This window comes from Ceratina calcarata, unplaced genomic scaffold (assembly GCF_001652005.2).
Source record: "Ceratina calcarata isolate Rehan_Ccalc_2016 unplaced genomic scaffold, ASM165200v1 scaffold397.2, whole genome shotgun sequence".
NCBI lineage: Eukaryota > Metazoa > Arthropoda > Insecta > Hymenoptera > Apidae > Ceratina > Ceratina calcarata.
Window position 1 is genome coordinate 367,284 of NW_017163090.1, and position 27,150 is coordinate 394,433.

Below are 27,150 nucleotides of genomic sequence, written 5' to 3' on the forward strand. Positions count from 1 at the left end.
AGACGTTTTAGAACTTATCACTGATTTAGCGACTGAACGTTACGGATGTTACAATTTGCTGGCCGTGAATTTAGCCGTGTCTCGCTACCCCTTGTCCTGTGGATAGGAAATCAAGTGTGGAGCGTAGAAAGCGAATAGAATATAAAGTCTAACGATAAGTCTAATGTAAGCAGTAAGACTTTTAATTAAATGTAAATAAACAGGCTTTTAGACAAACAGAGAATGTTTCTTAATTTAATTTCCTTTTCTTAACGGCTTAAACTCTTACGGACTCCAAGGCTACGAGTTATTGTCACCTATCGTATCGAACTTGGTAACATGCGCTGCTACAAGTGCTACATAGGTAGTAGCACCGTGCAATACGATGTGGCAACGAGCGGTACATACAGACAATACACGAGATACGATTTTATCGACCGAACGAATGAAGTACAAATTTCGAATCCGCGTTCGTCGCGACTGACCTCGATCCGAGCAAGGATCGACGTCGATTCTAAGATCAAGTCGATTTCGAATTGAAATCTCCCTCGTAAAAAGATCATCCGCTCAAGGTGAAAACTCGAGTAAACTTGAATCATTTATATATATAAGCGCTTATCGATTTTCTGGTAAATAGAAAGCTGGAACGCGAATAGTCACGCTCTATCCCCACTACGATCCTTCGAAACCGGGATGAGATCAATAAGTTGAAAAGCTCGCGCGAACTCCCTGTCTCGGGTGAATTCGTTCGCGGGTGAAATTTCGACGGAGGAAGGTGCGTCGACGATGGCGTACGCGACGATACAGTTTTGATGCACCCGACGATAATTAAAGCCTCGGGTGTTGCCGAAGCTGTATTTCGTAGTCCTTGGAACCGGGTCAAAGGATCTGACTGGACAAACGTACCTCGAGATAGTGATTTCCTTATTCGCGTAGCGATCTGACGATCATGAGCGGTAGTTATTGTCGGGAATGGCTGTGATTTGCCGTAAGCTCGAAGAAAGTGCGCTACTCATCGCGCGAGCTGTGTCGTAGGGACGCGTAAAAAGTCGAAAGTTCGAGTCATCGTTCGTTTACGAACGGAATTTCGCGCGAGATGATAGAGCTGTTGATATTCGCGACGCTGGCGATAAACGGGATTGGGAGTTCGTTACCACCCGACGACGATGACAACGTGTTGCACATTGGTGGCATTTTCCCGATAGCCGGAGAGGGTGGATGGCAAGGTGGCCAGGTGAGCGATAATTTTCATCCCTCCTTCGATCGTCCGATGTGTACGCGTATATCTTACGCATTTTTCTCGATTTACAGGCTTGCATGCCTGCCGTCAACTTGGCATTAGACGATGTTAATCACAAGGAAAATCTGTTACCTGGATTCACGCTTAAACTTCACTCAAACGACAGTGAGGTACGTTTACGTTTGACGGAACACTCAAGCGCGTTCTTGATTGTTAATTCCTTGCATCGTTTTCGAACAGTGCGAGCCAGGACTCGGTGCCACGGTGATGTACAAGTTATTGTATTACAAACCGCACAAATTGATGTTGTTAGCAGGATGTAGTACCGTGTGTACAACCGTCGCCGAGGCAGCAAAGATGTGGAACCTAATAGTGGTGAGTAGAATGTCGAATAACGCTGATTCGCGACGGTTGCGTGTACAAAAGAGCGGCTATATGAATAGAAAGCTGAGACGAATGAAACTTTCAGTTATGTTATGGGGCATCATCACCCGCGCTATCTGATCGAAATCGGTTCCCGACGCTCTTCAGAACGCATCCATCGGCCACTGTGCACAATCCTACGAGAATCAAATTGTTGCAAAAATTTGGCTGGTCTCGAGTAGCGATATTGCAGCAAGCGGAAGAAGTGTTCATATCTGTAAGACCTATCGACGATTTTTCTTCTTCTTGATCTTCTAATTGTTTATCTATATTTATCGGCAGACTGTAGAGGATTTGGAGGCGCGCTGCAAGGAAGCGGGCATAGAAATAGTCACTCGTCAAAGTTTTTTATCGGATCCGACCGACGCGGTAAGGAATTTACGTCGGCAGGATGCCAGGATCATCGTCGGTCTCTTCTACGTCGTCGCTGCGAGGAGAGTTTTATGTGAGCTCTACCAGCAGAACCTGTACGGCAAGAGCTACGTGTGGTTCTTCATCGGCTGGTATGAGGACAATTGGTTCGAGGTGAATCTGGACAAGGAAGGAATAGCGTGCACGGAGGAACAGATGAGGCTCGCGGCAGAGGGACATCTCACCACTGAGGCTCTAATGTGGAATCAGAACAACGACACGACGATCAGCGGGATGACCTCCGAAGATTTTAGGCAGAGACTGAATACGATGTTGAAGGAAGATGGGTACGACATCGACAACAATCGATATCCCGAAGGTTACCAAGAGGCACCTCTAGCTTACGACGCGGTCTGGTCCGTGGCATTAGGTACGAACCATCTGACATAGTTCTAGTTTAGCAAAGACAAAATATCTACTGGATACTCTACTGATTCTGTTCCTCGTCTTGATCGTAGCGTTCAACAAAACGATGGAGAAACTGAGCAAGCAAGGAAAAAGCCTGAAAAATTTCACGTACACCGACAAGGAAATCGCGGGCGAGATTTACTCCGCGGTCAACTCGACCCAGTTCCTCGGAGTATCCGTAAGTTGCGATCGTTCTCGCGTCAATCGTCGTTACGAATCGTCGAATCAGTAAGAGAACGTCATCGTTTCCACGAGTTTGCGTCCGATTGCAGGGATACGTCGCCTTCAGCTCGCAAGGCGATAGAATTGCGTTGACGCAAATCGAACAGGTGATCGATGGAAAGTATGTCAAGTTGGGATACTACGATACTCAGAGCGACAATTTGACCTGGAGGAACATGGAACGCTGGATCGGTGGCAAAGTGCCTCAGGATAGAACCCTCGTCAGAACCGTGTTAAGGACCGTCTCGCTGCCCCTCTTCATTTGCATGGGCGTCATATCTTCGGTGGGAATCGTGATAGCCATCGCGTTGATCATTTTTAACATTTGGAACAGACATAGACGGTAGGTACGGAATGAGTGATCGCTCGCACCGTGAATTTCTTTTTTTTCGGATTGGATGTGACCGACGAATGTTTTATCGTCTTAGAGTCATATTGTCGTCGCATCCGGTATGCAACACCATAATGCTGGTGGGAGTGATCGCGTGTTTCGTGTCGGTGTTCCTGTTGGGAATCGACGGGAGATTCGTTGCGCCATGGGAGTACCCTGCGGTCTGTCGAGCCAGAGCTTGGATGCTGGCGACCGGGTTCACTCTAGCGTTCGGCGCGATGTTTAGCAAGGTTTGGCGAGTCCACAGATTGACGACGAAAACGAAAGCCGATCAGGCGAAAGTAAGTACACCGAGCGAGCGGTAAGCCAAGAATCGGAATCGTTCCCAGCGAGACCTAGACTCGACAGTTTAGGGTTTAGAGCATCGCTCCTCGTTGTCGCAGACTCGGTCGCATAGAGCCCTCAGCCCCTTTATAGATCGAGTCTAAACCTAATTCGTCCTATGTTTCCAGCTTGTTCTCGGCCTCGCGCGCACACTGCCCCGTCCCTGCATGGTTCGCGGATCCTGCTCGTACGATCCTCGACTTTAACGTATCGTCTCGATTCGATTCTTTTTAGTTGTTCATGGCTAAACAAAAAGTTTCGTCCATACAGAAGAGAATTCAGCCGTGGAAGCTGTACACGATGATTAGCGGACTATTGACGGTGGACATCGTTCTGCTAGTTTGCTGGCAGGTCCTCGATCCTCTGCAGAGAAAGATGGAGACCTTCCCGCTGGAATCGCCACCGTTCGGCGACGACGACGCGAGGATTCGGCCCGAGTTGGAACACTGCGAGAGCGTTCACAACAGCGTTTGGCTCGGTAAACGAAGTCAAACATTTTTTATTTAAAAATATACAAGGTGTTACCTCTTACACGACTTACGATTTTTCACTCTACAACAGATGACGAATCTCGTTGTTGTTTTACAGGCTTGATCTATAGCTACAAGGGAATCATCCTGGTTTTCGGATTATTCTTGGCATACGAAACACGGAGCATGAAGATGAAGCAGATCAACGATTCCAGATATGTCGGAATGTCGATCTACAACGTGGTCGTACTTTGTTTGATTACGGCACCCGTGACGATGGTGATCGCCAGCCAGCAAGACGCCAGTTTCGCTTTCGTTGCTCTCGCGATTATCTTCTGCTGTTTTCTGAGCATGGCCCTGATCTTCGTGCCCAAAGTGATCGAGGTGATACGACACCCGAAGGACAAGGCCGAATCCAAATACAATCCCGACGTGGGAATGTCGAAGGAGGACGAGGAGAAATATCAGAAGCTTCTTCGCGAGAACGACGAGCTTCAGAAGTTGATCGCCGTCGTAAGTGAACCGCGTGGATAGAAGTTTGTCTCCTAGCTGGGTTTCATTTTTCTGTTTTCTTCCGTCTTGATTCCAGAAAGAAGAGAAGATCAGAGTCTTGAAGCAGATGTTGAGCGAACGCGACGTGTCCAAGGGTGGCAGCGGCGGGAACGTTCCGAAAGACTCGTTGATAGTCGCGGATTACGTGACCGGCGAGGGAACCTCGGACAGCGCGATCGGTGCGGGTATTTCTGTTTATACGCAATCATCTAGAGCTTCTGCTTCCGACTTTGAGTTCTCGGGATCCTATCTGTAGATTTTACGATCCCTCGATCTCTTTCCGCTCGACGAACAGCTGATAATATCAACGAATTTAAGAAAGTGACCTGAAATGGAACGGATCAAGCTTTACCTATCGCTTTTTTTTTTATTCTCTTGACGAGATTTGCTTTCGACTCGAGTTTTAGAGACAGCATATGTGCTTAATATTTTTGCGGTGTACCACGCGTACGCGCGACGTCGGTCGCGTTTACGATCGACCGCTTCAAGCTAACGATAAGGGCAAAACACTGCACCGAACTTGTACACCTAGAATAGTATCAAATTAAGGCCGAAAGTTAAAAGGCTAAACGAATACGAAAACGGTGCGCTGCGCGCACTCATGTACTCGTCAAATTTATTTAAACGTATAAATGTTGAATATGTATGTAACGTACCGAGCATAAAGTAAATGCTCACGTCTGCGTATGTATAAAGGAAATCGATTGAGACCGATATAATGCGACTGGTACACAACAACGTGGCGTTGCCAACGTTGAACGAATCCGCGGGACACGGATGAAAAAAAGTTTTGGCCTACGCGTGTCGCGCGTCGATCTCGTTTACAACGACTTTTTCGTTATTTCGAAGATATCTATCCCTATCGTACGGTTAGCAATGCGTGCAATACCCATCTCCCATTATATACGACAGCATTTTTTTAAACACGTGTACCTAAATTATTTACACTATACGAATAGACGTTTGTACGGAGAAGTTTTATCGAAGGACCGCGCGTCGTGGACCAAAAACCATTTTTGTAAATTGAAAATATTCTATCTACCGTCGTACATTTTATATCAGCAAACTATGGAATTGCTTCGTTTATCGGAAAACGAATTTCTTACCGCACGGTTCTTACGGGTCCAAGTAAACCAAAAAAAAAGAACGGACTAAACGGGAGAGAAACGGCGAAAAGCGTCCATTAGCGTTAGGATCGACGCAAACGTTAAACGTGTCACCGAAGTGACTTAAGATCGCGGAGCGAAATCTATGTACCGCATTGAGTTCGTTCGTCCAAGGCCTAAATTTCTTTTACATCGTTTACGCATGATTTTCAGCGCTTGCGGTTAAATCTCGTTAGACGATAACCTGGCCGTTTCCGAAACAGCGAATCGATGTGTGAACCTCATGAAGTTTGCTCCCAAATTGTACGGAACGATGACGATGCATGGCACGCGAAATTGGCGATTGGCAGGTAATCGCGAGATGCAAAGCGTGTGCATCGCATTTATCGTATCGCAAACGTGCTAACGAGATTTAAACGCTTCAGATATTGCGCCATTCATAAATAATTTGGGAGTCTTGATGAGGTGGATCGACGCGTACATATGTACATACGTATCCGCTCGCTCGCTTATTTATCTACTCGTTTCCCAGCTTACGTACACTCCGATTGTTTGCGACTGATTTACAAACATGTACATATAAATCTGACACGCGCTCCGACTTTCTAGTCGGTTTGTCAATTATTATTTATGAATGGGCAAACAAATGTCTACGCTATGCGATATCCGAGAGATTATCCTTTTTCAATTCTTCTTTCTAGAAACGGACCAGATTGGCTGAACGCTGGAATCCCGTCGATTAGGATGACGAAAGCAATATGTAACGTACATTTACGAACGGGCGGAAGCTCTCTCCTTCTTTCTCTTCGAAAATCGGCGTTTAAACAACACGCGCGTAATCCCCATGGAAATCTAATCTGTAACTTGTCTCCTCGTTTTCAAAAACCGAGAAGAAATCAGAGATCGTGTTTTCAATCTCGTTGCGAACAACGTTGCGCGTTCCATGGAGATCTTATTATGCAGGAAATCAGCGATCTCTCGTGTCTGTTGACCATCGTTCTATAGATCGCTATGCAACGGTGTAAGACCATGGGAAATATATTTTAAGCGAGTTCGCATTCCTCTTTCCTTTTAGAAACGATATAGACGAATGCTATGTACTTAAAAGGGGATCGCTAAGACGTTCACGAAATGTTACCATTCGCATCGTTTAAACTCTAGGGATAGTATGTACATGTTACAACGGCAACTTACGCGTATGTATTCTAAAGGGGATCTATCTATGTATATCGCATATACACATGTCTGGGAATTATTTTTGAGTTAAGTGGCACAAACTTGTACCTCTGCATCGTCGAAAGAAGACAACGCGATTCGATCTGACTCGTGTTTCAACGGTTTTTATCGCAGGGTGACTTATTCGTGTAAAACACAGGCCGGCTGATTCGCGAAACACGAGTTTTGTCGTATGTGCATCTCAATTTTATCAAACTGCGTCGCGTCGCTGTTGTTATTTAACGACAAATTTAATCAACATTTCCATTGAACAATCAAAATGATTTTTAGTTACGATCGTTCGCGCGCAAATGAACATTTTATTTACAACTCCTCGCTCGATCGGACTGTCGCGCAAACCACGCTCTTTGACGACATTAACAATATTATCGTAACTAACAATATATCGATGCATATATTATAGTCTTATCAAACTGTTAAAGAAAGTATTGTATATGTATATGTATGTTAGAAAAAATTGTGAAGATATATTTATTTTCAAGTTTTTAAATTATAAAATTCGTTGAAAATTCTGATACCGTATATGTTATTGAATGAACCCTGCGCTTATCGAGGGATAAGAGTCTGTAACAGGGCAACCGGTGTTCCCTGTAAGTACTTATGTGGGTACTTTAAAAAATTGGTTCAAGAGCGAAATAATAACACCGATTTATAATTGTACTTAATTGTAAGAGAGAAGCGGGAAATTTTGCATGAAGCGACAGAGTGACCCAGGCAAAATCTTTGAAAATACCTGAAGCATGAAAGAGAAATATCGGTATTGTATACTCTTTCAACCTAAAAAGAGAAGTATAATAAAAAGAATCGATCTAAAGACAGAATTTCGGTATTGTATGTACCCACGAGATACAATGAGTACCTGATAAAAGGGACGTGATAAGAAAATCAAACCAAAGGTAATATAGTAGGAGACGGCAATTTAAATTCGAGACATGTGGCGCTCGCATACCGCCAATGAATGGTATACTGGCGGGCTTGTATTGTATTCTAGATTGTAGTACTGCGGGGTTCGGTACGCGCGCGCGATAAATCAGTATTTCTGTGTTACGTGAAATTTCGTTTAATTGCAAAAATGTCGTTTGGCACGGGTTTCGGTACGACAACTTCAACACCCGCTCCCGCTTTTAGCTTCGGTTCTACGGCCTCCACCACGGCTACACCAGTGAAACCGGGTAAGTCTTTCAGTTTTGAGGTTAAGTCGCATTTCTGACTGCTCGTGATTACGTACAACGTACACGTAGGTTTACACGATTCATTTCGACCGGGTCTACAAGGAAATCGTTTCCCATACTTGTCGTAGATCTTAAATTTGATATAATCGTGATAATAGAAATTTAAAGACTGTCCCAATTTTTAGCGCGCAGTACATGCGTGTAACTGGCTTGAATGTATCGCATTGCTAGCATGCGTGTATGTTCATATGTTCATATGTTATGAATGATGGACGTTCGTATCAATACAATTCGACGTCTTTTTAGCTGATAAACAATGATCGTAGATTATCACAGGTTTGATTTTAATTTCTCAAAGAACCGATGCTCGTTTTATTCGTAGTGCTTGACATTTTGTTCAGTAAAGGCTGACTCATGCCGGTACATCCAGGTTCGCATTCCATATCCCCCTTCCCGAAGAAATTATTCTTCCTCTTCGATTTAGCTACGAAACACGCGGTGATACAGCATAATAATAATATCACGAACAGAGCAGTTACTAAAGCGATCAAGACCGGCGAATGGCTCGAATTTTCATAGTTAGCGGTAGTCGTTTGATAAGATTCCGTTGCTTCTATAGCACCCGCCAACTTTTTCGTCGTTTTAATGGTCGCGCTGCTAACAGTATCTTCTAAATAAAACATTTCGCTCGGTATTTTGCCCAACGTCGTTATCATAACTTCTGCTGTAACATCCTACATCGATAAAATGTATTATTGTTTGCTTACAGTAAAAACGCGTCGTGTAAAACGTATCTGTTGACTGTAATAACGAAAGTACCCCGATCGCCGCATCTGTAGTACCTATTTCGTTTAAGAATTCGGTATTACCCTCGGAATCCGAGTGACCATTACGACGCAGTACCACTTTCTTGCCAGACATCGAAGCTATTTTCACTAATTTACGGGCCAGCTCTCCGTATTTATCGTCCTATTCAATTTTCAACGCCTATACTCAGTTTTAACGCTTACATCTTTATCGGAGTAGATTCATATCATGTAACATCGATATCACCTGATCGTGTTCATTACCGGACAGGATAGGCATGATTCGAGATTCTTCTTTGGCTAAATAAATTGGCGATCTAAAATTTGTTGCGTTTTCGATTGTACGCAAATTTATTTGCGTTATCGACGTAATCGACCTGTAAACTGTAAACGAATACGTGAAACGCGAATCGTTATCGCGACCGTACGCGAGACGTTTCTGACGTTTATTACTTTTCCTCTGCTCGAACGAGATTCACATCGTTGAAAAGTGAAAACAAAAACCGGTAAATAAGTATCTACATACACTTCGGCAGGTACATACTACACTACGTATGTACGAAACTTGCGAATTCCACTCAAGCTACTTAGATTTACGATGCAAAGATAAAAACGGAAGAATCTTTGCGACAATTGTATACTTCTCGTCTTCTATCATACAAAACGTATTGATCAACAGGATTCGGAACACCGTCTTTCGGATTTAGCACACCGGCGACCACTTCGGCACCGAGTCTATTTGGTTCGCCTGCGACTCCAGCGACAGGAGGATTCGGAACCGGTACCGGCTTTGGGACACCGGCGGGTGGTACTGGTTTCGGTACCGCGCCGGCGAGCGGCTTCGGATCCGCAGCAACGTTCGGTACCAATCCCACGACCGGGTTCGGAACTACACCAGCGTTCGGTAGCACGCCTGCTTCATCGGGCACTGCGTTCGGGAATACGTCGACTTTCGGCAGCGCGCCGACGTCCACAACCGGTGGGTTCGGCGGGTTCGGAACTACGACTACGACGTCTTCGTTAGGATTTGGTGGTTTTAGCGGATTCGGATCGACTGCTACGACCACGTCGGCACCCTCGTTTTTCGGAGGATTCGGTACCGCGAGTACGACTCCTGCGTTCGGTACGGGATCTACCGGTTTCGGTGCTTTCGGAGCGAAGCCGACGACTACGACTACGAGCACCGGATTTGGCGGTTTCGGTACCGGTTGGTAGTATAACTAAGCTAAACGCTACGATTCTTTCTTCGCTCGCGCACATCGCGTTTACGTACGTACTACTATTTGCAATTGAAACGCGCAGGCACAGGATTCGCAGGCTTTGGCACTGGTTTAACGCAACCGCAGCAACCGTTTCAGCAGCAACAGCCTCCGCAACAGCAGCAGGCAGTAAATACCTTATCCGAAGCGTTATACAATGCCGTGTTCAATTGTCAATTGTACAACGACGAACGCGATAATATCATTGCCAAGTGGAATCTGATACAAGCTCTGTGGGGCACAGGGAAGGCGTATTACTCGATGAACGCGCCAGCCATCGAACTTAATCAAGAGAATCCACTCTGTAGATTCAAAGCTATCGGGTACAGTCGGATGCCTGAAGCCGACAATAACGATGGATTGGTCGTTCTTTGTTTCAACAAGAAAAAGAAGGACGTGAAGGAGGGCGAAGCACAGCTGATCGGCTTTATAAACAACGTTTTGGGGAACAAGCCTAACTTAACGCTCACGATAGACAACGTGACAGAAACCGGAGAAGAGAAGAGTCAAGTAACGATTTTCGTTACCGAGAAAGGAATTACCGGAGCTCCGAGAAGAATTCCTGCCAACGAGTTGGTCGCTTACTTGTCCCAGCCGATGCAGAAACAACAATTGGTCCAAAACGGTGTCGAAGATATGTTGGCTTTGGTCAAGCTGGAGCCTGCGCAGCTCAAGGAGTACTTGGACAACCCGCCTTGTTCGATCGATCCACGATTGTGGAAACAGGCTCAGCTCGATAATCCGAATCCAGAGCTGTACATACCAGTGCCGATGATAGGTTTTCAACAAGTTAAGCACCGACTTAAATGCCAAGAGGAGGAAACTTCGAGGTATCGAAGTTTTTTGGACATGGCGGCTGAGGAGATACAAAGATTGCAGAGACAGCACACGGCGATACAAGCCAGGGTGAAAGAACACCGGCGAACATTGTTAGAACTTCAGCACAGGGTCCTTCAGGTATTTGCCTAATCGCATTTCTCTATTCCGTTTCACGAATAGTACGAATCGATATTTCCATGTTCTTGTTTCTTTGATTTTCGAAGGTATTAGTACGACAAGAAATTACTCGTAAAGTCGGGTTGTCTCTTCAACCGGATGAGGAAGTTTTAACTCGAAGATTCGAAGCCATGCATTCACAAATTAGCGCTCCGACCCAATTCAAGGGTAGAATTAGCGAAATGCTTTCTCAATTGAGGATGAGAAATCATGCAGATACTCAAAATCAAGAGAGGTACGCGATGGATCCCATAGCCCAGGACGACATAAAGACGGTATGTAAAACGAGTTTTCGAATACGCGACATCTGCACACAGACACTTTACCCAATCTTTTATTTTTTTACAGTACCTTACGATGGAGCAGCAAGGCATGGCGCAGCTTATCGCGACGATACATTCCGACCTAGAAAGCTTGAAGATCATTAAAGATGGCATGTCCGAGTTGCTGATAAGTCAAAATATATCGTGAAACTTATATTTAGATAGTAACGCGAATTGGCTGCGTATTTTTATCAACGCGATATTGCGACAATACAGTTATTAATATCATTATCATCGCCGAAAATAAGATCGTGAGAGAGTCGCGAAAAAATCGAAAACGACAAAGAAAATGTTGGGACGAATTGTGGAAAGAATTCTCTCGCCTCTTTCCCTTATTGATCGCTTCCATATTCATTTCGAAACCGATAAGCATGATAAATATCTGATCTTTTCTATTCCGAATAATCTATCGCGAATCCAATACTTTAATTTCCCTTGAGATATTCGTTCCCAATGATCGTAATTGTCGTTGTGTCAGATATCGGTAGCGCATCGATCCGTAAGCGTTTGATACGAGTTCGAAAAACAAAGTTTTTCAGATACGAATGCGTACCGAATACCAATACTTAATATATTCTTTTAATAATGTTTTCAAAACGTACGTTTATCTGATATCGCTCCGTGTATCGAGCGGGAGGAACTTGTTACGATGCTAAAGAAAGAACATTTTTTTACATAAATAATGCGTTTTATTATTGAATAGCTCAATGTCGATAAACACACCGTTCTCACTGCAAAAACCTACGTACCGCTCCCTCCATACGTCTTTAGTTTTTCAATTACCTTATACATAATATATCTTTATATACATATTATACATAGATGTTTAACACGACATACCGGGTAGTTCCTTCCAAACGCATTATGTTACAGAGGTATCGTGACTGTGTTTACGATGTAATGTGCCATTTTTTCTACTTACACTCCACGCGCTCGAGTTAGATTATTTTTTTGGTTAATCGTACGTGCACATGGGCACAAATAAGAATTTATTGGATCAAAGAAAAGAGACGGGGAAGGATCTTCACTGTTTAACGAATTATCGCGTTCCAGTGAGTCTTGTTTGACGTCAAACAGTTTCCGCTACGACATGTTACAATCATGGTCGGCGACATGATGTACTCGACGTATTCGATCTCAACTTGTTTTCTGATAATCGCGTGTTACATTCTCTCATTGCTTTTGTACGTTTTGTTGACCCGACCTTTAAATCAAACAAAATACCGTCCCACGTAAACTTTCTTCGCATGTTTTAAATGAATTTAACCGATCGAAAAAGGAAAAATGGCGCAACGTAAAACTTCTATTATTGTTAGACTGCGAAACCGACCGTGGCCTAAGCAACAGAGATACGACGAGAGAACGTCGGCGTTCGAGATCGTCTCGGGTCAGCGAAAAAGGTCGATGGACCTTACTATTTATTTGAATGAAGGCACTTGCTCGACGACGAAGGACGGTCTCGAACGCGTTCAAATACGGTCCGGCTACGGTCGGTTATTAGAGGCAACTCTCTTTTCCACTCCCCGACGAAACCCTGAGGAAAACGCGAAACGTATATCGAAAAGAAGCTGCGACTGACGCGAAGTAAAAATTTCTATAGTCTACTTGTTGTTGATCGTTAAATCTAACGGAAGATCTTGTTCCATCTCGACTACGTTCTCGTTCTTAACCCGGAGAACTTGTCCGCAAGTATCGTTCGCGTCCGTGATGTTGCCCCATGCGTTATCCAATCCGTATCGAAGGTCCACCGTCCCCAGCAGGTGTCTGAACAACGGATTCTGCGATTTCAGGATCAGATCCGAGAGGATCTTGGTTTTCTGAAAAATGTCGTCGGTGCTGTGGACACAACACTTGTGGCGACAACAGCACTCGGTGGTCTGCTCGCATACCTGTTTCGTCGGCGTCGTTTGGTCGACTTCCATCTTCAGATCCTCAGCTCGCTTTATCACAGAATTTCTAACAGTCAGATCGCCCACGGCGTTTTCTTTCTTTTTACAGGGTGCGCCGTTTACAATCGATTCGATGTTCCTATAGTCGACCGTGGTCACTTTGCTCGGGCAGTCGAGAGCAAGCAATTCTTGCCGTTGCTGCTGTTCGGTCTTAATGGGCGTCGACTGCATCCCGATGCGAGGTGGCAACGCGACGGCGTCGGAAACGTGGTGATTCGGGTTCGGGCTAGTCCGAGGCGACCGTGCGGTGATCATCGGACCCTCCTTAATAATAGTATTACCAGAAACGTACATGGGGTTCAATTGAATTCTCTCAGGTACGATATAACCGTCGTCGTCGTACATCCTCGGATAGACGCTTACATCTTGCTCGTACGTTTTCCTTGGCGTAATTTGCTCCAATTCCTTGCCCGCCGGTTGCTCACGAAGGTTGTACATGTTGTTCCACTCGACGAAGTTTCTCTGTTCCTCAAAACTGCTGCTGTTGCTACTGCTGTTGTTAACCTTCGGACTCGAGGCTGACACGTTGCTCTCGACGCTGCTGTCCTTCTTATCGGACGATTCGGAACGCGCGCTACCGCTGCTACTACTTTGCTTCTCCGGCGAGATCGCACTCCCGTCCAACCGTGCTTTCTCTCGCGAGTCGTTCTCGAGTCGATCGAAACTTTTCTCCTGCACCTTGTCATTATTGTTCACGTAATGCCTATACGTCTTCACGTGTTTCCGCAAGGAGGATGGGTCGGTGTACCTTTTCGGACAACCGGGGACTTTGCAACAGTACGGTTTATCCACGGCATGGGTCCTCGTATGCTTGAATCTATCCGACGAGTTCGAATAGGCTTTATTGCAACCTTCGACCGGGCAAACGTACGGTCGCTCGCCGGTGTGCGATCGGGCGTGGATCTTCAGGTTTTCCGCTCTGCTGAAACTCTTGTCGCACTGGAAACAATGGTGCGGCTTCTCATTCGTATGCGTTCGAACGTGGACCAGCATCTTGTACCTAAACGATAACGAGATAAATAATAATCACGTGAGTTCTTCACGATTCTTCGTCACGGAGAAGTGAAGTAAAACGAGAATTGTAAATGCAATCAGGATCTTTACCTAGCATTGAATCCGCGTTCACCTCTGGCACATCCTTCCCATCCGCAATAAAAGAGTCCTCGCGGTCCCGGGGCGGCGTGAAGCCGTGCGACATGTCCCGCTAGTTGTTCCAAAGACGTAAACCAGCGACCACAATTTTGCCATCTGCGAATATAGAATGTTAGACTCGTTAGTCTGATTAGCCTCTGATCTCTCCAGCTTAGAGTCTAGATTAATTTGCACGAGTATATACGATGGCGTATCATGGTTGAAGGCCGGAGGGTATTGTCATCGACCTTTGACCGATCAATTCGTTTCGGTAAGATGATTATCGTCCGCATTGTCAATCTATTAATAACCCGCTTGTTTTCCTTTCGTCGCGCGCGAGATGAACAGCTGAACGCGTTTAGATCGGATTCCTTTGAGGGCATAGGACTTGCGGCATCGTGCGCGATTTGGAATCGGTGGGAACGTACTTGGCTCGGATATCGATGCTCGATTTACGTCAAGAATGTCCGTCCGACTGATCAATTGATGCCAATTCCGTTAATTGCGCAATTGTCATTACTTGACACTAGTTTATCTGGACGAGAAGCGAGCTTTGAGCTTGCAGCGAACTTCCAGAAGTTCCAGCGGGGGAAATCGCGAACGATGCGCCGGAACGATCGCAGCAACGGAGTATAATCGCATTCGGAGCGCATTATACGCGCAAACGTTTCCTGGTTCTGTTCCGCGTTCGCGTTGGCGACCTTTTCGACTCGGCTGTTGCGTCTTATCTGCAGAGTTTCAAGGAAAATGGTTGACAGCGGCACGTGACACGCGCAATCGTTTACGTGCTTATAATATAAAGTATACGACGACGAGACGTACGGCTTCGACTCGTTCAATTGCCACAACGAGCTGCGTCGATAACGAATCAGGTCTATTTCTCGCATACACGTGGCTGTCACATGCGAGCACGTAACGTGAGGTTTCGCCACCATAAACGATCTCGCGACGAATCAGTCGTGTCGTATAGAGGATTCGGAAATACGAGAAGTTCAAAACGAACCGCGAGCCACGAACGAGGCTCTCGTAATTTCTCTGCCCGTTAGCGAGATATCGTTCGTTTTGCTCTCCCGTTCTTCTTTACGAATTGTGACCAAAGAATAGATAGCGACCAACTGGCTAGATACGAACAGAGGCAGAAATCGAGACTGTCCTTGATAAAATAGAGTACATTATATAATTTTTAAAAATACGAGAAGATTGATAATTTATCGGAATGCAACCGTTCCACGCAGTGTTTTAGTTTATTTTTATTTTTAACTCGTTGCGTGCTGATATACGAATTCCGAAAACACGAGTGTCATAGTCATCGCGAGAAAGGTCGCCGGTGACGTGAGAATTCTCTTTCCACGATCGAGCATCTTTATTATCTTGAACTCCGCGATCTTTGACCGGCAAACTGATAAACGCACGATCCACCGTGATTACTGCCGCTTGTCATTTTCAAACGAGAGAGAAAAGGAAAGAGGAAGAGTAAGATCATAGGGTGGCGTTTGATATCGCGAATCGCGACGGATGCGCAGAACTAGTTAGAACCGGAACGAGGGGGCGCGTGCTGCGAATGCACTGGGTAGAGACGATACGGTTAAATTAGCGCTAACGCTAATAATCGTACGAGTAAATATTCGATGATAGCCATGGACGCCAGTCATATGATTTTCGATGGACAAGTGGGGAATCCGATCGGTGAAAACGTCTGAAGAAGACGAGCTTCTCCGATAACGAGATGTGCAAACGGCGATAAGGACAAACAAATTTTTCAGGTTCCATCGACGCTGATACAAAACTGCAAACTCCAGCCAGACCTTTGCACTTTCAGAAATTTTCGTAAAAATGAATTCTATCGCATTTGAAGATGTCGGAAGATACGCGATTGATAGGTATAATTACTCGTATTATTGTACGGATAAAAAACATAATAATCGCGGAGCTACAGCAGAGAGCACGGCAAAGTTCAGATTTGGCACCGTTATCGCTGAGAACGGTAGACGCCGCGGGAATAAACGAAAATAAAGCGAAAGTTGTAAATCGACCCCTGGCGAGAAGATAAGATACGTAGGATAGGTAGTCCGTAGTTACCTGCACTTGAGCTGAGCGTTCTCGCCGCGTCGGATGGTCCCGAGTTCCAAACTGGAGCTGGAAGCGTCGGAGTCACTGTGTGCGGGACTCGGCGGAGCGTGGGCGCCGGTCGGAGACACGGCGAGGACCGGCAACGCGGCCGACGGGGATGTTCCGAGTTCCTCCTCGATCGGCATCCTTTGCGGCCAAACCGGAAGATCCACCGCGGATGACTTGTGCCGGGGCGAGCCGAGGTTTCCGTAGTAGCTGGAAATCGCGCTGCTCGGATAACCGGAAACCGGGCTGTAAAAACCCGGCACTGCTCCTAGCAGGGTGCCCGGATAACGAGCGCCGCCGTAGGGACCAACGTGGCTTGGCATTCTACCCGGTACGTAAACGATCATTTTTAATTTTTATCCGAATTAATTCGTTCCTTAATCGACCGAGAAACGTGCAAATTTCCTTCTTAGAAGTAAGAGATTTTCTCTTTTTCGAAATTGGCGCAATTTAGGCCTCGTTTATAATCGGAGGGCGAAAGGTAAAAATTTGTAAGGCGGGAAGGAGCGTAGTTTCCTCGCAAGGTGGTGTAGGAGGGAAAGGGCTTAACCAGCATCGGCGAACCGCGAACCGCGAACAAGACTTTCCAGGTCTTGCCGTCTCGTTTCTCCGCGGTTTCTCCAGGTTTCTCCCCGAGGACGCGAACTCGATGTACGTACGAGTCGAATACGGTACGGTACGCTTCGCATACACACTCTCGTCTTAGCGCGCACACTTTTATCACACTCGATAGTCCGAGTCCGTATCGTCAGATGTACTTGAACCGGTTCGACTTGAGTATACGGTAGCTCAAGAATTGCTTGCTGTACTCGATCGAGAACATAACTAAGCTGTTCCGGGACGAATCGATCAAATGCGAGCACACGTTTCTTATTCCTCTCATGAAAGAATCGCGATCGTTCGTGATCAATGAAACCGTTATTCCGTTGTTGAGTCGATTTGGTCGATTCGAATCCTTTGACTAATCCAATGATCGACTAGATTGAAGCCGTCTGCATTCTCATTTGCCCAGGTCGTAGCTTCGTGTCGAGGGACTTTCCCCCTTATCCTTTCGAACGAAGATCTTGCACCGTGAAACGAAACTTCGACGTTCAGATTGGAATCGCGAATTACGCGTTCATCGAGAGACGAAAGTCGAGAGCGACGCGAAGCAGATGCGGGCGGGAGAGCAAATCGTAACTAACGTCAACGAGGAGCCGGCCGCTTTATATACTAATAGCCCCGCTATCGGTCTCGATAACGCCTCGCGTCCGTGTCTCCGTTTCTCCTCTCGGCGCGGCGCAACGTACCCGGCCCAGTGTCTACGCTTGAACCCTCTACTACGCAAATACACCGAACGAGATAACACGCGACCACAATCAGTAATCGCCAACTTCGTCACTGCTTGTCGACAAACTTCTTCTCAGATCTCGTCGATTTACGGATTCTCCCAAAAACGGAAACGATTCTAAGAAGATGCAACTCGTTAACTAATCGTAAGTCGTCAAGAACTTATTACGGTTACTGTTTTCAAATTATAGGAGAGGAAGGTTCGCGCTGAACCGAACAATAATGTTTATGTAGTAGTCGATTTACGATGAGAAAAGAAACGCTGAATTCGCGCGTAGTCAGAGTGCACGCGTTTTCCGTTTGCGAACACGACACGCCCGAACGGACGAGAACAAAGTCCCGCGTGTCTGCGGGAACCCCCTGCCGCGCGCCGCGCTCACCTTATCGCCTTATCGCATTGGTATATTAGCGGGTTCACGCGAATGGATCGGAAACCGTGAAACCGCGGGATGCAAACGGCAAGCTGCGCGTTCGCGAAGTAACGGGCAGAGACGAATTCGACGAGTTCGTTCCGATGAAAAAAATGTTCTTTCCCTTTTCTTTCATTCCGATTCCTGAAGAGAACTTGGAAAGTGATAATTACCTCTACATTGATAATCGTTATCGACGAGGGGCGATCTTGGTTTCTTCATCGAGCGTTAATCGAACGGGTAATCCAACGATCTAATCTCGAATCGCGAGACAGAATCGTTTTGTTCAATGCGTAAACCTCTGAGCAGTGGACACTGATAAACGAGATTCCAAACGTAATCGTGATACGCTTGGAATCTACACTGAATTTCCATTACGATTGGTAAAAAAATGTAACCGACACGCAGTCAATTCTCCCATTAACGCATTCGCATCATAAGGAAGTATGAAAAATAAGGAATTTATTACCAAATTTTAAAAAATTGTATTTAAGTAGAAAAATTACAAGTAAAAAGAACTTTTCAACATTTTTTACACATTTCATTAATTTGTACATGTATCATCACTTCAATTCACTTACGTAAGAAAAAATAAATAACAAAATTGAGCGGATATATTTAGCTAATGATGTAAATGGGTTAATTCCATCGAACATCGGCTATTGCATGTTATTCGCTATAGGGAATCCAATTCGCGAATACTATACGTTCGAAAAGAGTTACGTAATTGAGAATTATAGAATACGGAAACAAAGCATAGTTTTCACAGCGTAGCGATCGAAAAGCGAGCGCGGAAGTATCGAATTAGGATTAGGATCAAAGGGTATACTATAATAAGTGCGACCGATATACTCTGGTGGCGACACAGCAGATGCCAGACGAAAGATATAATCGAGTCGCGAAGAGAAGAAAACGAAGGATTTCCCGAAGAGAGGGACACGGATAGCTATTGTCTCTTGAGCTTAACTTGAAAACGATCGGAACCTGCTCGGCCGCGTCCCAACTCTCAGCCGATCGTATCTAAATTTTAACTTTTTCCCTCTATCCTTTCAACTTATTGGGAAACTAACACAGTACATGCAAAGTTTAATAAGCGCATCGTAGCAATAGTGCGCACGTGTAATTTATAAGCAAAGAGACGGCGACGCCGCAGCTTCCACTCGCGATGCGAGAGATCAGCTAATAGCCAACGCATCAACGAATATCTACCGTACCGCGTAACGTAACAGCTTTCTCTATTTCCCTTGGCTGGATCGGCCGATGGGCCGATGAGTTCCCACCCCCCGTCTCGCGCGATACCCCACGGACTACGGGCCGACACTGGGCCGCGTCGGCGCGCTTTGATCTCGAAGAACGCGGCGGCGGCGGCGGCCCGAACAGGTAGAAAAGAGCGAAGAGACCGAGAAAAGGAGAGGAAAGGACGGGAAGGTTTGCCGAAGAGAGATGGTTGAGTCGGAGATTCGGAGACGGAGATTCCACGGGAGGACCGATGAGATCCGAACTCGGTTGGCTGGCTCTAAACTCGAGGAAATATGTTCGGAGTTTTTGGATCGAGATCCGCCAGAGATTGTCCCTTTTCACCTCTCTCCCTATCTTTTCGCTCCGGTCGCCTTCTCGTTGAGCGCGTTACGCATCGAAACGAGTTTACTCGTCCCTTTTCTTTCGGCACGCGCACCTCCGATTTTTTCGACTCGGTACTCTCGAACTTCCGCCTTCCGCCTCTCATCTTCCATCGGCGAAATCAATTTTTATTATTTATATGTATATATTTATATATATATACACACACGCGGCTACGACCCTTTTTTGTGAAGAGCAGTAAACAACAGCAGAGGAAATAAGTACATGCCGGGACAGTTCTAACGTAGATTGCGTAGTTTTGCGTAGAGATTTTCAAGGCCTCCGCTCGATCGGAAATCTGAAAATCGTTTCCGATGCGAGAACTCGTATATACACGTATTTTTACAACGCATGTAGATGCATAAGTACCGTGGAACGCGTGGCGCTTTGCGTGTGGCTGCCGCCAACAGCACCGATGCCACAGAAATATCCTACCCTGTGAACGTGGAGCGTAGACATAGAGGGTGCGCGCTGGGTGCAACGCAGCGGGGGTTGAAATTCCCGCGGTGGACACCGCGGTCGGCCGACGCGCCGCGTATTTTTATTCGATCGGTCTCCGTCGGGGGCCAATAGTCTAGGTTCCTCGCTTTTCTTCCCCTTCGGCGAAGGCAACCGATACCGCGCGCGCGCCTCGAGTGCCGTGAGAGACCGACCCGACGCGACACTGTCTTTCGCGAAATCTAAGCCGATGAATTCCAGCGAACAACACCCCGCGGCTCTCTTCGATGACCCTCCACGTACTATCCACCACGATATTCGATTGACTTCGTAAATTACCGCCTCTACTATTGCCTAGAAGTACCTTGAGTTTCTTTTCCCACAGCTCTTACGAAGAGCGAGAGAAGATCGATCACCGCCTAAATAGGCGTCGACGCTTTGTTTCACGCAGTCGAGTCGAAATTAGGATTCGAGTGCGGCTTGCAGCGAACTCTTTTCGTCTCGCTCTCTCGGAGTTTAAGAGAGATTGCACATTTCCGGAGAATGAAAGGACCTGCCAGTCGAATACTTTCGTTACGCAACAGCGCGGTCGTTGCGATCTCGACATCATCTTTACGTTCTAAAGGAAACTCGTCATATCTGTAGCAGGGAAAAATGGTATCTGACTGAGATCTGTGAACGAATTTTTTCGCGTATACCATGATAAGTCGTAAATTTAATTCGACGCGTAGGTATTTATAATTTTTAATTAAGTCCTTTGCGAACGTAAACGTACGCGCGTCTTTCGAAACCACGGTGCAGCCGTACGAGAACGTACGCACGTACGTGGGCACGCACACGCGCGTATAACTGTTCGAATGGATATTACGAACGGGACAGAGGATGGCTACCGGTCACAGCAGGAGAGCGCGCCGGGGGTCCTCTACCTCTGCCTCTGCTCGCTGCTACTTCGACTTCGAATCTCGCTACCGAGAAAGAAGGCGACTGTCGTTCCTCTTCCTTCTTCATCTCCTCCCACCTCTCATTCGCGGTTCTTCTATTTTCGCTTTCGGTCGCGACGGCGGTGGCGCCTACTCCGCGGCACGATTCGTCGAGGCTTAACAATCACTTGACCGATTTATAAGGAACGCAACAACGACCGCAACGATGGAGTCATCGATTTTCGGTCGTCGTTACGCTCGACAATTTTCACCTCTTTGCTCGATCACGAAGAACCGAAGTTCGCAAGCTGCAGGGGAACAATTTTCGTACCTGTGCGTAGATCGCGGAGAGCAATTGCGAAAGCGATAAGACGAGTGCATCTGTTTTATCGTTCGCTCTGAACGCATCGCGGAGACAAAGAACAACGATGACTAGCTTGATCGAGAGATAACGTGGCGTCGTAAGTATTTATTTGGCTTACAACTATGTTTTTACATCGACTGGGGACAATTGTCGGAAGATAACGAGAATCGGTCGTAGATATCGTCTAATTCCGAACATCGTACAGTATCGTGATTACGCAGTTGCGATGATTGCAACTGGCATACACATTTGTGCGCACATGCGTCTGAACCTCCTTTTACATGGTATTTTTTTTACACGATTTTAAAGTTACGCGGTTTCCATTAGTACGATTTATTCAGAGTTTTGCTAATCAGTATTTGCATTACTTTCTTTCCACACGATTTCCTTTTATGTGTAAAAAGAGGATTAACTGTACATGTAAATACCGTACTTATTTGCATTCGTAAATCGATCGAAGCTCGCGACGTATTCAGACTATCGGTCGCGCAAGGGAAGCAGGTAAAAAAAAAAAGCGGGAAGTACGGACGGGCTAGAAATTGGAGGAAGAAGTAGTAGTGGACGCTCGCGGCGGGAGGTTTTAATCTTCGATTCCTAAAATCAATGTAACGTGTTTGAGTCCGAGGAGTCCGGAGCCAGTTCTTGAGTCAGAACGAGGGAGGGAGTCGAGGGCTGAACGCAACCTGTAATTTGAACGCGAGCGGGCTTGAGTCGTCGGTAATATGGGAACCCGGCATAACGGCTCATTTCCATAATTCGTTCTTTAAGCATCGTTTTTAATAGGCCCCTGGCGCCGAGCGAAGAGCGCGGAAAGCGAAAGAGAGAAAGAGAGAGAGAGAGAGAGGGCGACCCTTCGCCTTCGTCTCTTCCCTTCGATTTTGAGATTCCGCTAGCCCTGCTACGTCGCTACTTAAACTTCCGTCGTCCTTTATCCAAGACCCTGTCGCCTTAAAATTTTCGATCGGGAATTTTGTGTATCTCTGTATGCTCAGTTCAACTGTATTATCAGGGCATCTTATAATGTTAATAAGTTGTCTAGCTCACTGAACATTTTGGTCAACATTACACAATTTTTAAACGTAATTCCATCCGCATTCTGTCAGTGATCAGTGATCAAATCTTGTCCTCGCTCTCTTCATTCTTTCTTTTTCTATATCATTTTACTTTTCTTTCCTTATATATATTGTATATATTTGTTCTCTCTTTTTGTCATTATCAATTCTGGAACTTTCTTAGATCCCGATCCTAGAACTGAACTCGCTTTCAGGGCGATCGACTACGATTATCGTGGCTCAATTTGGGGTGTCCACAGGGGAGAATGGAAAAGGAGGTCGTTTCCATTTAAAGCGCTTACGCGGCTCGAGGGAAACGAATGGACCTTCGCGCACCCTCGCTGGACCAGCTTGTTGTAGCTAGCGTAGGCGCATTAGATCCGTGGAAATGGAAGCCGACTAGTACCTACATGGCCGGACCTAGTGTCGGCGAGACGAATCGCTAAACTGGACCGGATTGACAAATGATTCGAACGGTTCGTAGCCGTGGCTATGAAACCGGAGGACCTCCCACATCGCGCGCACGCTTTCTTATCGTTAGTTCCTCTTCTCGCCAGTCGTCTGCGTTTTTTCTTTCCGCTACCCTCGAGGACCTGTTCCCGGATGACACGGTCCTCTTCGAATAAAAATACACGAATCGTGAACGCACCGGTGGAATCTTTTTAAACCATCGCCCGATTCGTTGCTCGTTTCGAGGATACGCGAGCGCGTAGGTGATCACGATTCTAACGAGAAATCACGACAGACCGGAGCGTTCGACCCACGAAACCTGGTATTATACGCGCACTGGCACGTGAACATAAATTACTATGCTTCATGATTTGTTTCTACGACTTTGCCTCGATCGTGGATTATCCTCAATGGTCTTTGAAAATCTCGTCCAAAGAAATACGAGAGTTTCTAACTGGCAACTTAATGACGAGTTAGATGTAGGCAAATAGACACGACTAGACACAATTTAATGCTTACGCATTCACGTTCACGTGGGACACCGCGTTATCGTAGCGTACGACGTAAAACGAGTACGCATGTGTACGTACCACGCACAAAGCGACGCGACGCGACGCGACACCTCGGCTCGGTTCCCACTTGACCGAGGGAGGACTTCGCGAAGACCACACACGAAGGATATCTCGCTTCCCTTCCTGCCCTCCCCCTCTTACCCTCCTTTCTCCATCCGCACCATACGACCTTCCTTCTTCCACGCAGAACGAAATAAAAACGAAAGGAAACCAGCACGGTGCAGCGCGGCGGTTCCCCCCTACCCCCCGTCACCGAACGGGAGAAGGTCGCGCACGCGAGAGAGGAAGAGAGACTGTCTAAAAATTGAGTACAGCCGCTTAACCCATTCGCTACCGAAATACCGATCGCGCGAAACGCCTCGTCCGTGCCGTTCGTTTTGGGTAACGGAAAGTAAGCACGTAGTAAGTACCACGCGGCTCTGACCAAAGACTCCAAGGAGATCTGAACGCTTGGTTCGACTCACCGAGCACCTTTCTTCGGCGCTAAAACGTTTTCGTCCGAAATAAACGATGTTGTCGAAAACAGAATCGACGGGTGGTGCAGTACGACGCGACAATAACGAGAGCATCGAGAGGACGCGAAACAGCTCTGAGAGGAGGTGATCGTATACCCTGGAAAAGATTTATGCGGGTTGGAAAGGTCGCGGACGCAGGCTTTCCTGGCGGGGGGTTTCCCGCATTGTTGCTAATTGCTCGTCTCCGCAGTACATAAAAACTCCATCCCGGTGGTCCATTATTCTCCGAGACTGTTCACCGGTTCTGCTGACGTTGAGGATCGTTTTACCTACCATCGTAAGTCCGACTCGGTCAACGAAACTTGTCTCGTAAACGAAAATGTGGAAATGAGCTCGAACGCTCGACGAACCAAACACATACTAGAATTCGTTTCGTGCGACAGACTCCCAAGTTGTTGCGGACCCGAAGACCAGAGCAAACTTTCCGGCGACCTATGAAAACATTCAACGGTTCAGTTTACTGCGCGTTTTAGCAATTTTACGAACTATCGAAGAAACGGTCGGTGGCCGTGCAGCACGGATCGCGCTTTTCTACGTAAATCGAATCGTGACCGAAACTCGAGAAAGACAAACGACGGGCAGCGTTTCGATTCGTCGTTCGACCGCGAAGGCCGTCGAGCACGATAGGCGCGGACAGTAGGCAAAAAAGTGTACGGAACGCAGGATGCGTCGCAGGCAATCAAAGTTACGAATCGGACCCGATTCCCGGATCCGGTGCGGTGGTGAATTTCATCGACGCCTGAATTCGAAGGGAGGCGGTTCAAAGAGACAAAAAAGAAGACGCCGTTGGACCGTGAACAATGAGTTGACATCGTCCGGGTATACATTACTCGCGACTGAGTAAACCATCGAGGTCATCGCCGATTCGTACGCCAATAACTCTGCACGCGTTCGACTTCCGTTCGTGTCGAATAAAGCTGGTAAGGATTCATGGTTCGCCGCGAAACTTACCGCGCGTTACACCTCCGTGAGGAAAGATACGGATACATAAACGCGTTTACGTGGGAAGGGAAGTATAAATACGTGCGCGAAGGCAGGGCCACTATCGGGGATATGGGCATAGAGAGTAGACGATATGAAGTAACGAGCAAAGACGATCCTCGGGTTCTAACGGCGAAAGAAACCGTTGGAGAGTCGTCGGTGGGCCGGTGAAGTCGGTGGATTCCCACGTGGGACGTGCGGCAACTGCGCGACGCGATTCGGTCGTAGGATGCGGGCCGAAAATATGTAAATTTATATTCGTATCCCGGGACAGGGACCGGGACAGGAACCGGGACACGATTCCTCGTCCTGGCTAACCGGCTGTCTCCGGTAATACGACTATTCGTGCACTGATCCCGTCGTGATCTCTCGTTCCAGTCATTACCATACGTGACCATAAATGAAACCTGTCTTCTCTATTCCCTCTCGACCGGAACAATAGGGTGATCGCGCGAAAAGGGGAGCCGCTCCTACGAGTATATACGAATCTCCGCGTGTACGCGTCTTCTTGCTTCCCAACTTTTTCCTTCGATTCCCCCTACACGCGGCCCGTTATCCTTCCTCCCGAACGACTCGCGAGAACTCACCTGGCAACGGTCCTGTCGCAGGATACCGGTTCGTCCTGTATCCCGGACCGGGACGATTCGACCCGGACGCGCGAACCGTCTCTTTGTCTAACCAAGATTAGCCGACCGAAATTGAGAGCCGACTTCGAACGGACGACCGGGACACATCCAACGGTCGTGGGACCAACTTCCCGGATCGTTGCTTTCTTCTATCCCATTCCTGATGCTTTTTTCTCGCCTCGATTAACGGTCACCGTTGGGCCAAGATGACCGAACATCCAACGGAAACTAAGAAGATACGATGACTCCTCTGACGAAAGGGTAAGTTCGATTTTAACGGACTACGATGAGATCACTTCGGGGCTTGATGTACTCATAGCGTCAGGCGTACGGGAAAAAGTACGTTGACGCGAGAACGAAGAGAAGTTCTCGCAGGCTGGCAGGTGTCGAAGTTCGAGGAATTCTTACCGGAGGCTTCCGGTGCTCGCGAGAGAAAGTACGTTACGGATCTCCGCCCCCTCCGTTCGTTTTTCTTCGATCTCGATCCAAAGGATCCGAATACGCACGGGACGCGGACTCCCACGCGAGCTTTTCATTGGGCCTGCTCGGATCTTATTTTTACGCAATCCCATTCGGGAATCCCTGCGACCCGTACCTACCCACCGTATTGTGCGACGCATCGGTGCACCGAATCGGGACCTACCTGACCCGAGATAATCCCATCCCGGGCTGGGGAAGAACGAGGGCATTATCCCGGGACCGTGGTCCCCCCCATGGACTCGAGAATATACCCTTACTGGTATCCCAACGTACGCATATGGGTCGGAGGGATGATCTCACGGTGAGACTCTTCCACGCTCCTATGCCCGATTCTTCCCTTTTATCCGACGTCTTTCAATGTCACGCAATGCATTGCAGTGACGAATTTCTAACCATGGTAACGACGTTCGTCGCCCCCTATTTTTCTCGCGACAACAAACGCGCCTGCAGCAGGAAAACGTCCTCCTCGAAACGCAAGTTTATATTTCAACAGCGGGGTTGAACATTTACGTGATCGTTACGCGCAAAGGCAGTATTTCGTTTACGTTTTACTGTGCGTATGAAATTCTTGATCTTTGATCAGTCGTCCCGTTCTGGTCGCGTTATCTCCGAGAGCGAGCATAGCGAAGGGTAGGTAGCTCGTTCCTTGTCAATCTTCGTTAATTAAGGCAAGGGACAAGGCCCTGGACTTGGCCCGATTCTCGACGACCGTAATATCTTATTCGAGATCGAGCTAACTCGCTTCTCTTTTAACGAATTCTGATTCTTATGTTTTTCTTTCTTCTATTTTTTTATTTAAGTCAACAATCGATGATCAAAAGACTTTTTCCATCCAATGGGATATTAGTAGTAGTAGTTGGAATAAAGTACTGAGGAAAAG

The 27,150-nt window shown here is 46.8% G+C and overlaps 5 protein-coding genes across 8 annotated transcripts in view; 3 read left to right on the top strand and 2 right to left on the bottom strand.

The window, feature by feature from the left end:
• The first annotated feature begins 680 nt into the window (after positions 1-680).
• On the top strand, positions 681-7,583 carry GABA-B-R1 (gamma-aminobutyric acid type B receptor subunit 1). Of its 3 annotated transcripts, XM_018026990.2 has the most exons (12): positions 681-1,213; positions 1,291-1,389; positions 1,460-1,594; positions 1,689-1,859; positions 1,925-2,423; positions 2,512-2,639; positions 2,734-3,026; positions 3,112-3,355; positions 3,633-3,876; positions 3,987-4,381; positions 4,458-4,599; positions 6,228-7,583. In XM_018026990.2, the coding sequence occupies exons 1-12, from the start codon at positions 1,076-1,078 to the stop codon at positions 6,245-6,247; spliced, it is 2,508 nt and encodes an 835-aa protein (XP_017882479.1). In that variant the 5' UTR covers positions 681-1,075; the 3' UTR covers positions 6,248-7,583. The 3 variants fall into 3 exon arrangements, with proteins under 3 accessions (XP_017882479.1, XP_017882478.1, XP_026670561.1); XM_018026989.2 differs by having other exon boundaries at positions 4,458-7,583; XM_026814760.1 differs by having other exon boundaries at positions 3,669-3,876; positions 4,458-7,583.
• Positions 7,584-7,738: 155 nt separating this feature from the next.
• Nup54 (nuclear pore complex protein Nup54) lies at positions 7,739-11,998 on the top strand. Its single transcript, XM_018026987.2, has 5 exons — positions 7,739-7,934; positions 9,420-9,947; positions 10,043-10,956; positions 11,043-11,270; positions 11,344-11,998. Exons 1-5 carry the CDS (start codon positions 7,835-7,837, stop codon positions 11,464-11,466), a joined length of 1,893 nt encoding a protein of 630 aa, XP_017882476.1. The 5' UTR covers positions 7,739-7,834; the 3' UTR covers positions 11,467-11,998.
• On the bottom strand, positions 7,950-8,718 carry LOC113464530 (uncharacterized). Its single transcript, XM_026814763.1, has one exon. It carries the CDS (start codon positions 8,648-8,650, stop codon positions 8,279-8,281), a length of 372 nt encoding a protein of 123 aa, XP_026670564.1. The 5' UTR covers positions 8,651-8,718; the 3' UTR covers positions 7,950-8,278.
• Positions 11,999-12,002: 4 nt separating the features above from the next.
• Positions 12,003-17,701, bottom strand: LOC108626363 (transcriptional activator GLI3). Of its 2 annotated transcripts, XM_026814762.1 has the most exons (4): positions 16,478-17,701; positions 14,372-14,515; positions 13,208-14,267; positions 12,003-13,135 (listed from the first exon to the last, which is right to left on the bottom strand). In XM_026814762.1, the coding sequence occupies exons 1-4, from the start codon at positions 16,858-16,860 to the stop codon at positions 12,920-12,922; spliced, it is 1,803 nt and encodes a 600-aa protein (XP_026670563.1). In that variant the 5' UTR covers positions 16,861-17,701; the 3' UTR covers positions 12,003-12,919. The 2 variants fall into 2 exon arrangements, with proteins under 2 accessions (XP_026670563.1, XP_017882477.1); XM_018026988.2 differs by having other exon boundaries at positions 12,004-14,267; positions 16,478-17,700.
• A 3,716-nt stretch (positions 17,702-21,417) lies between these two features.
• Positions 21,418-27,150, top strand: part of Atg5 (autophagy protein 5) — a 21,893-nt gene continuing 16,160 nt past the window's right edge. The window contains exon 1 of the mRNA XM_018026961.2: positions 21,418-21,691. The gene's annotated coding sequence lies outside the window, so the exon portion shown is untranslated. The remainder of the gene's footprint in view (positions 21,692-27,150) is intronic.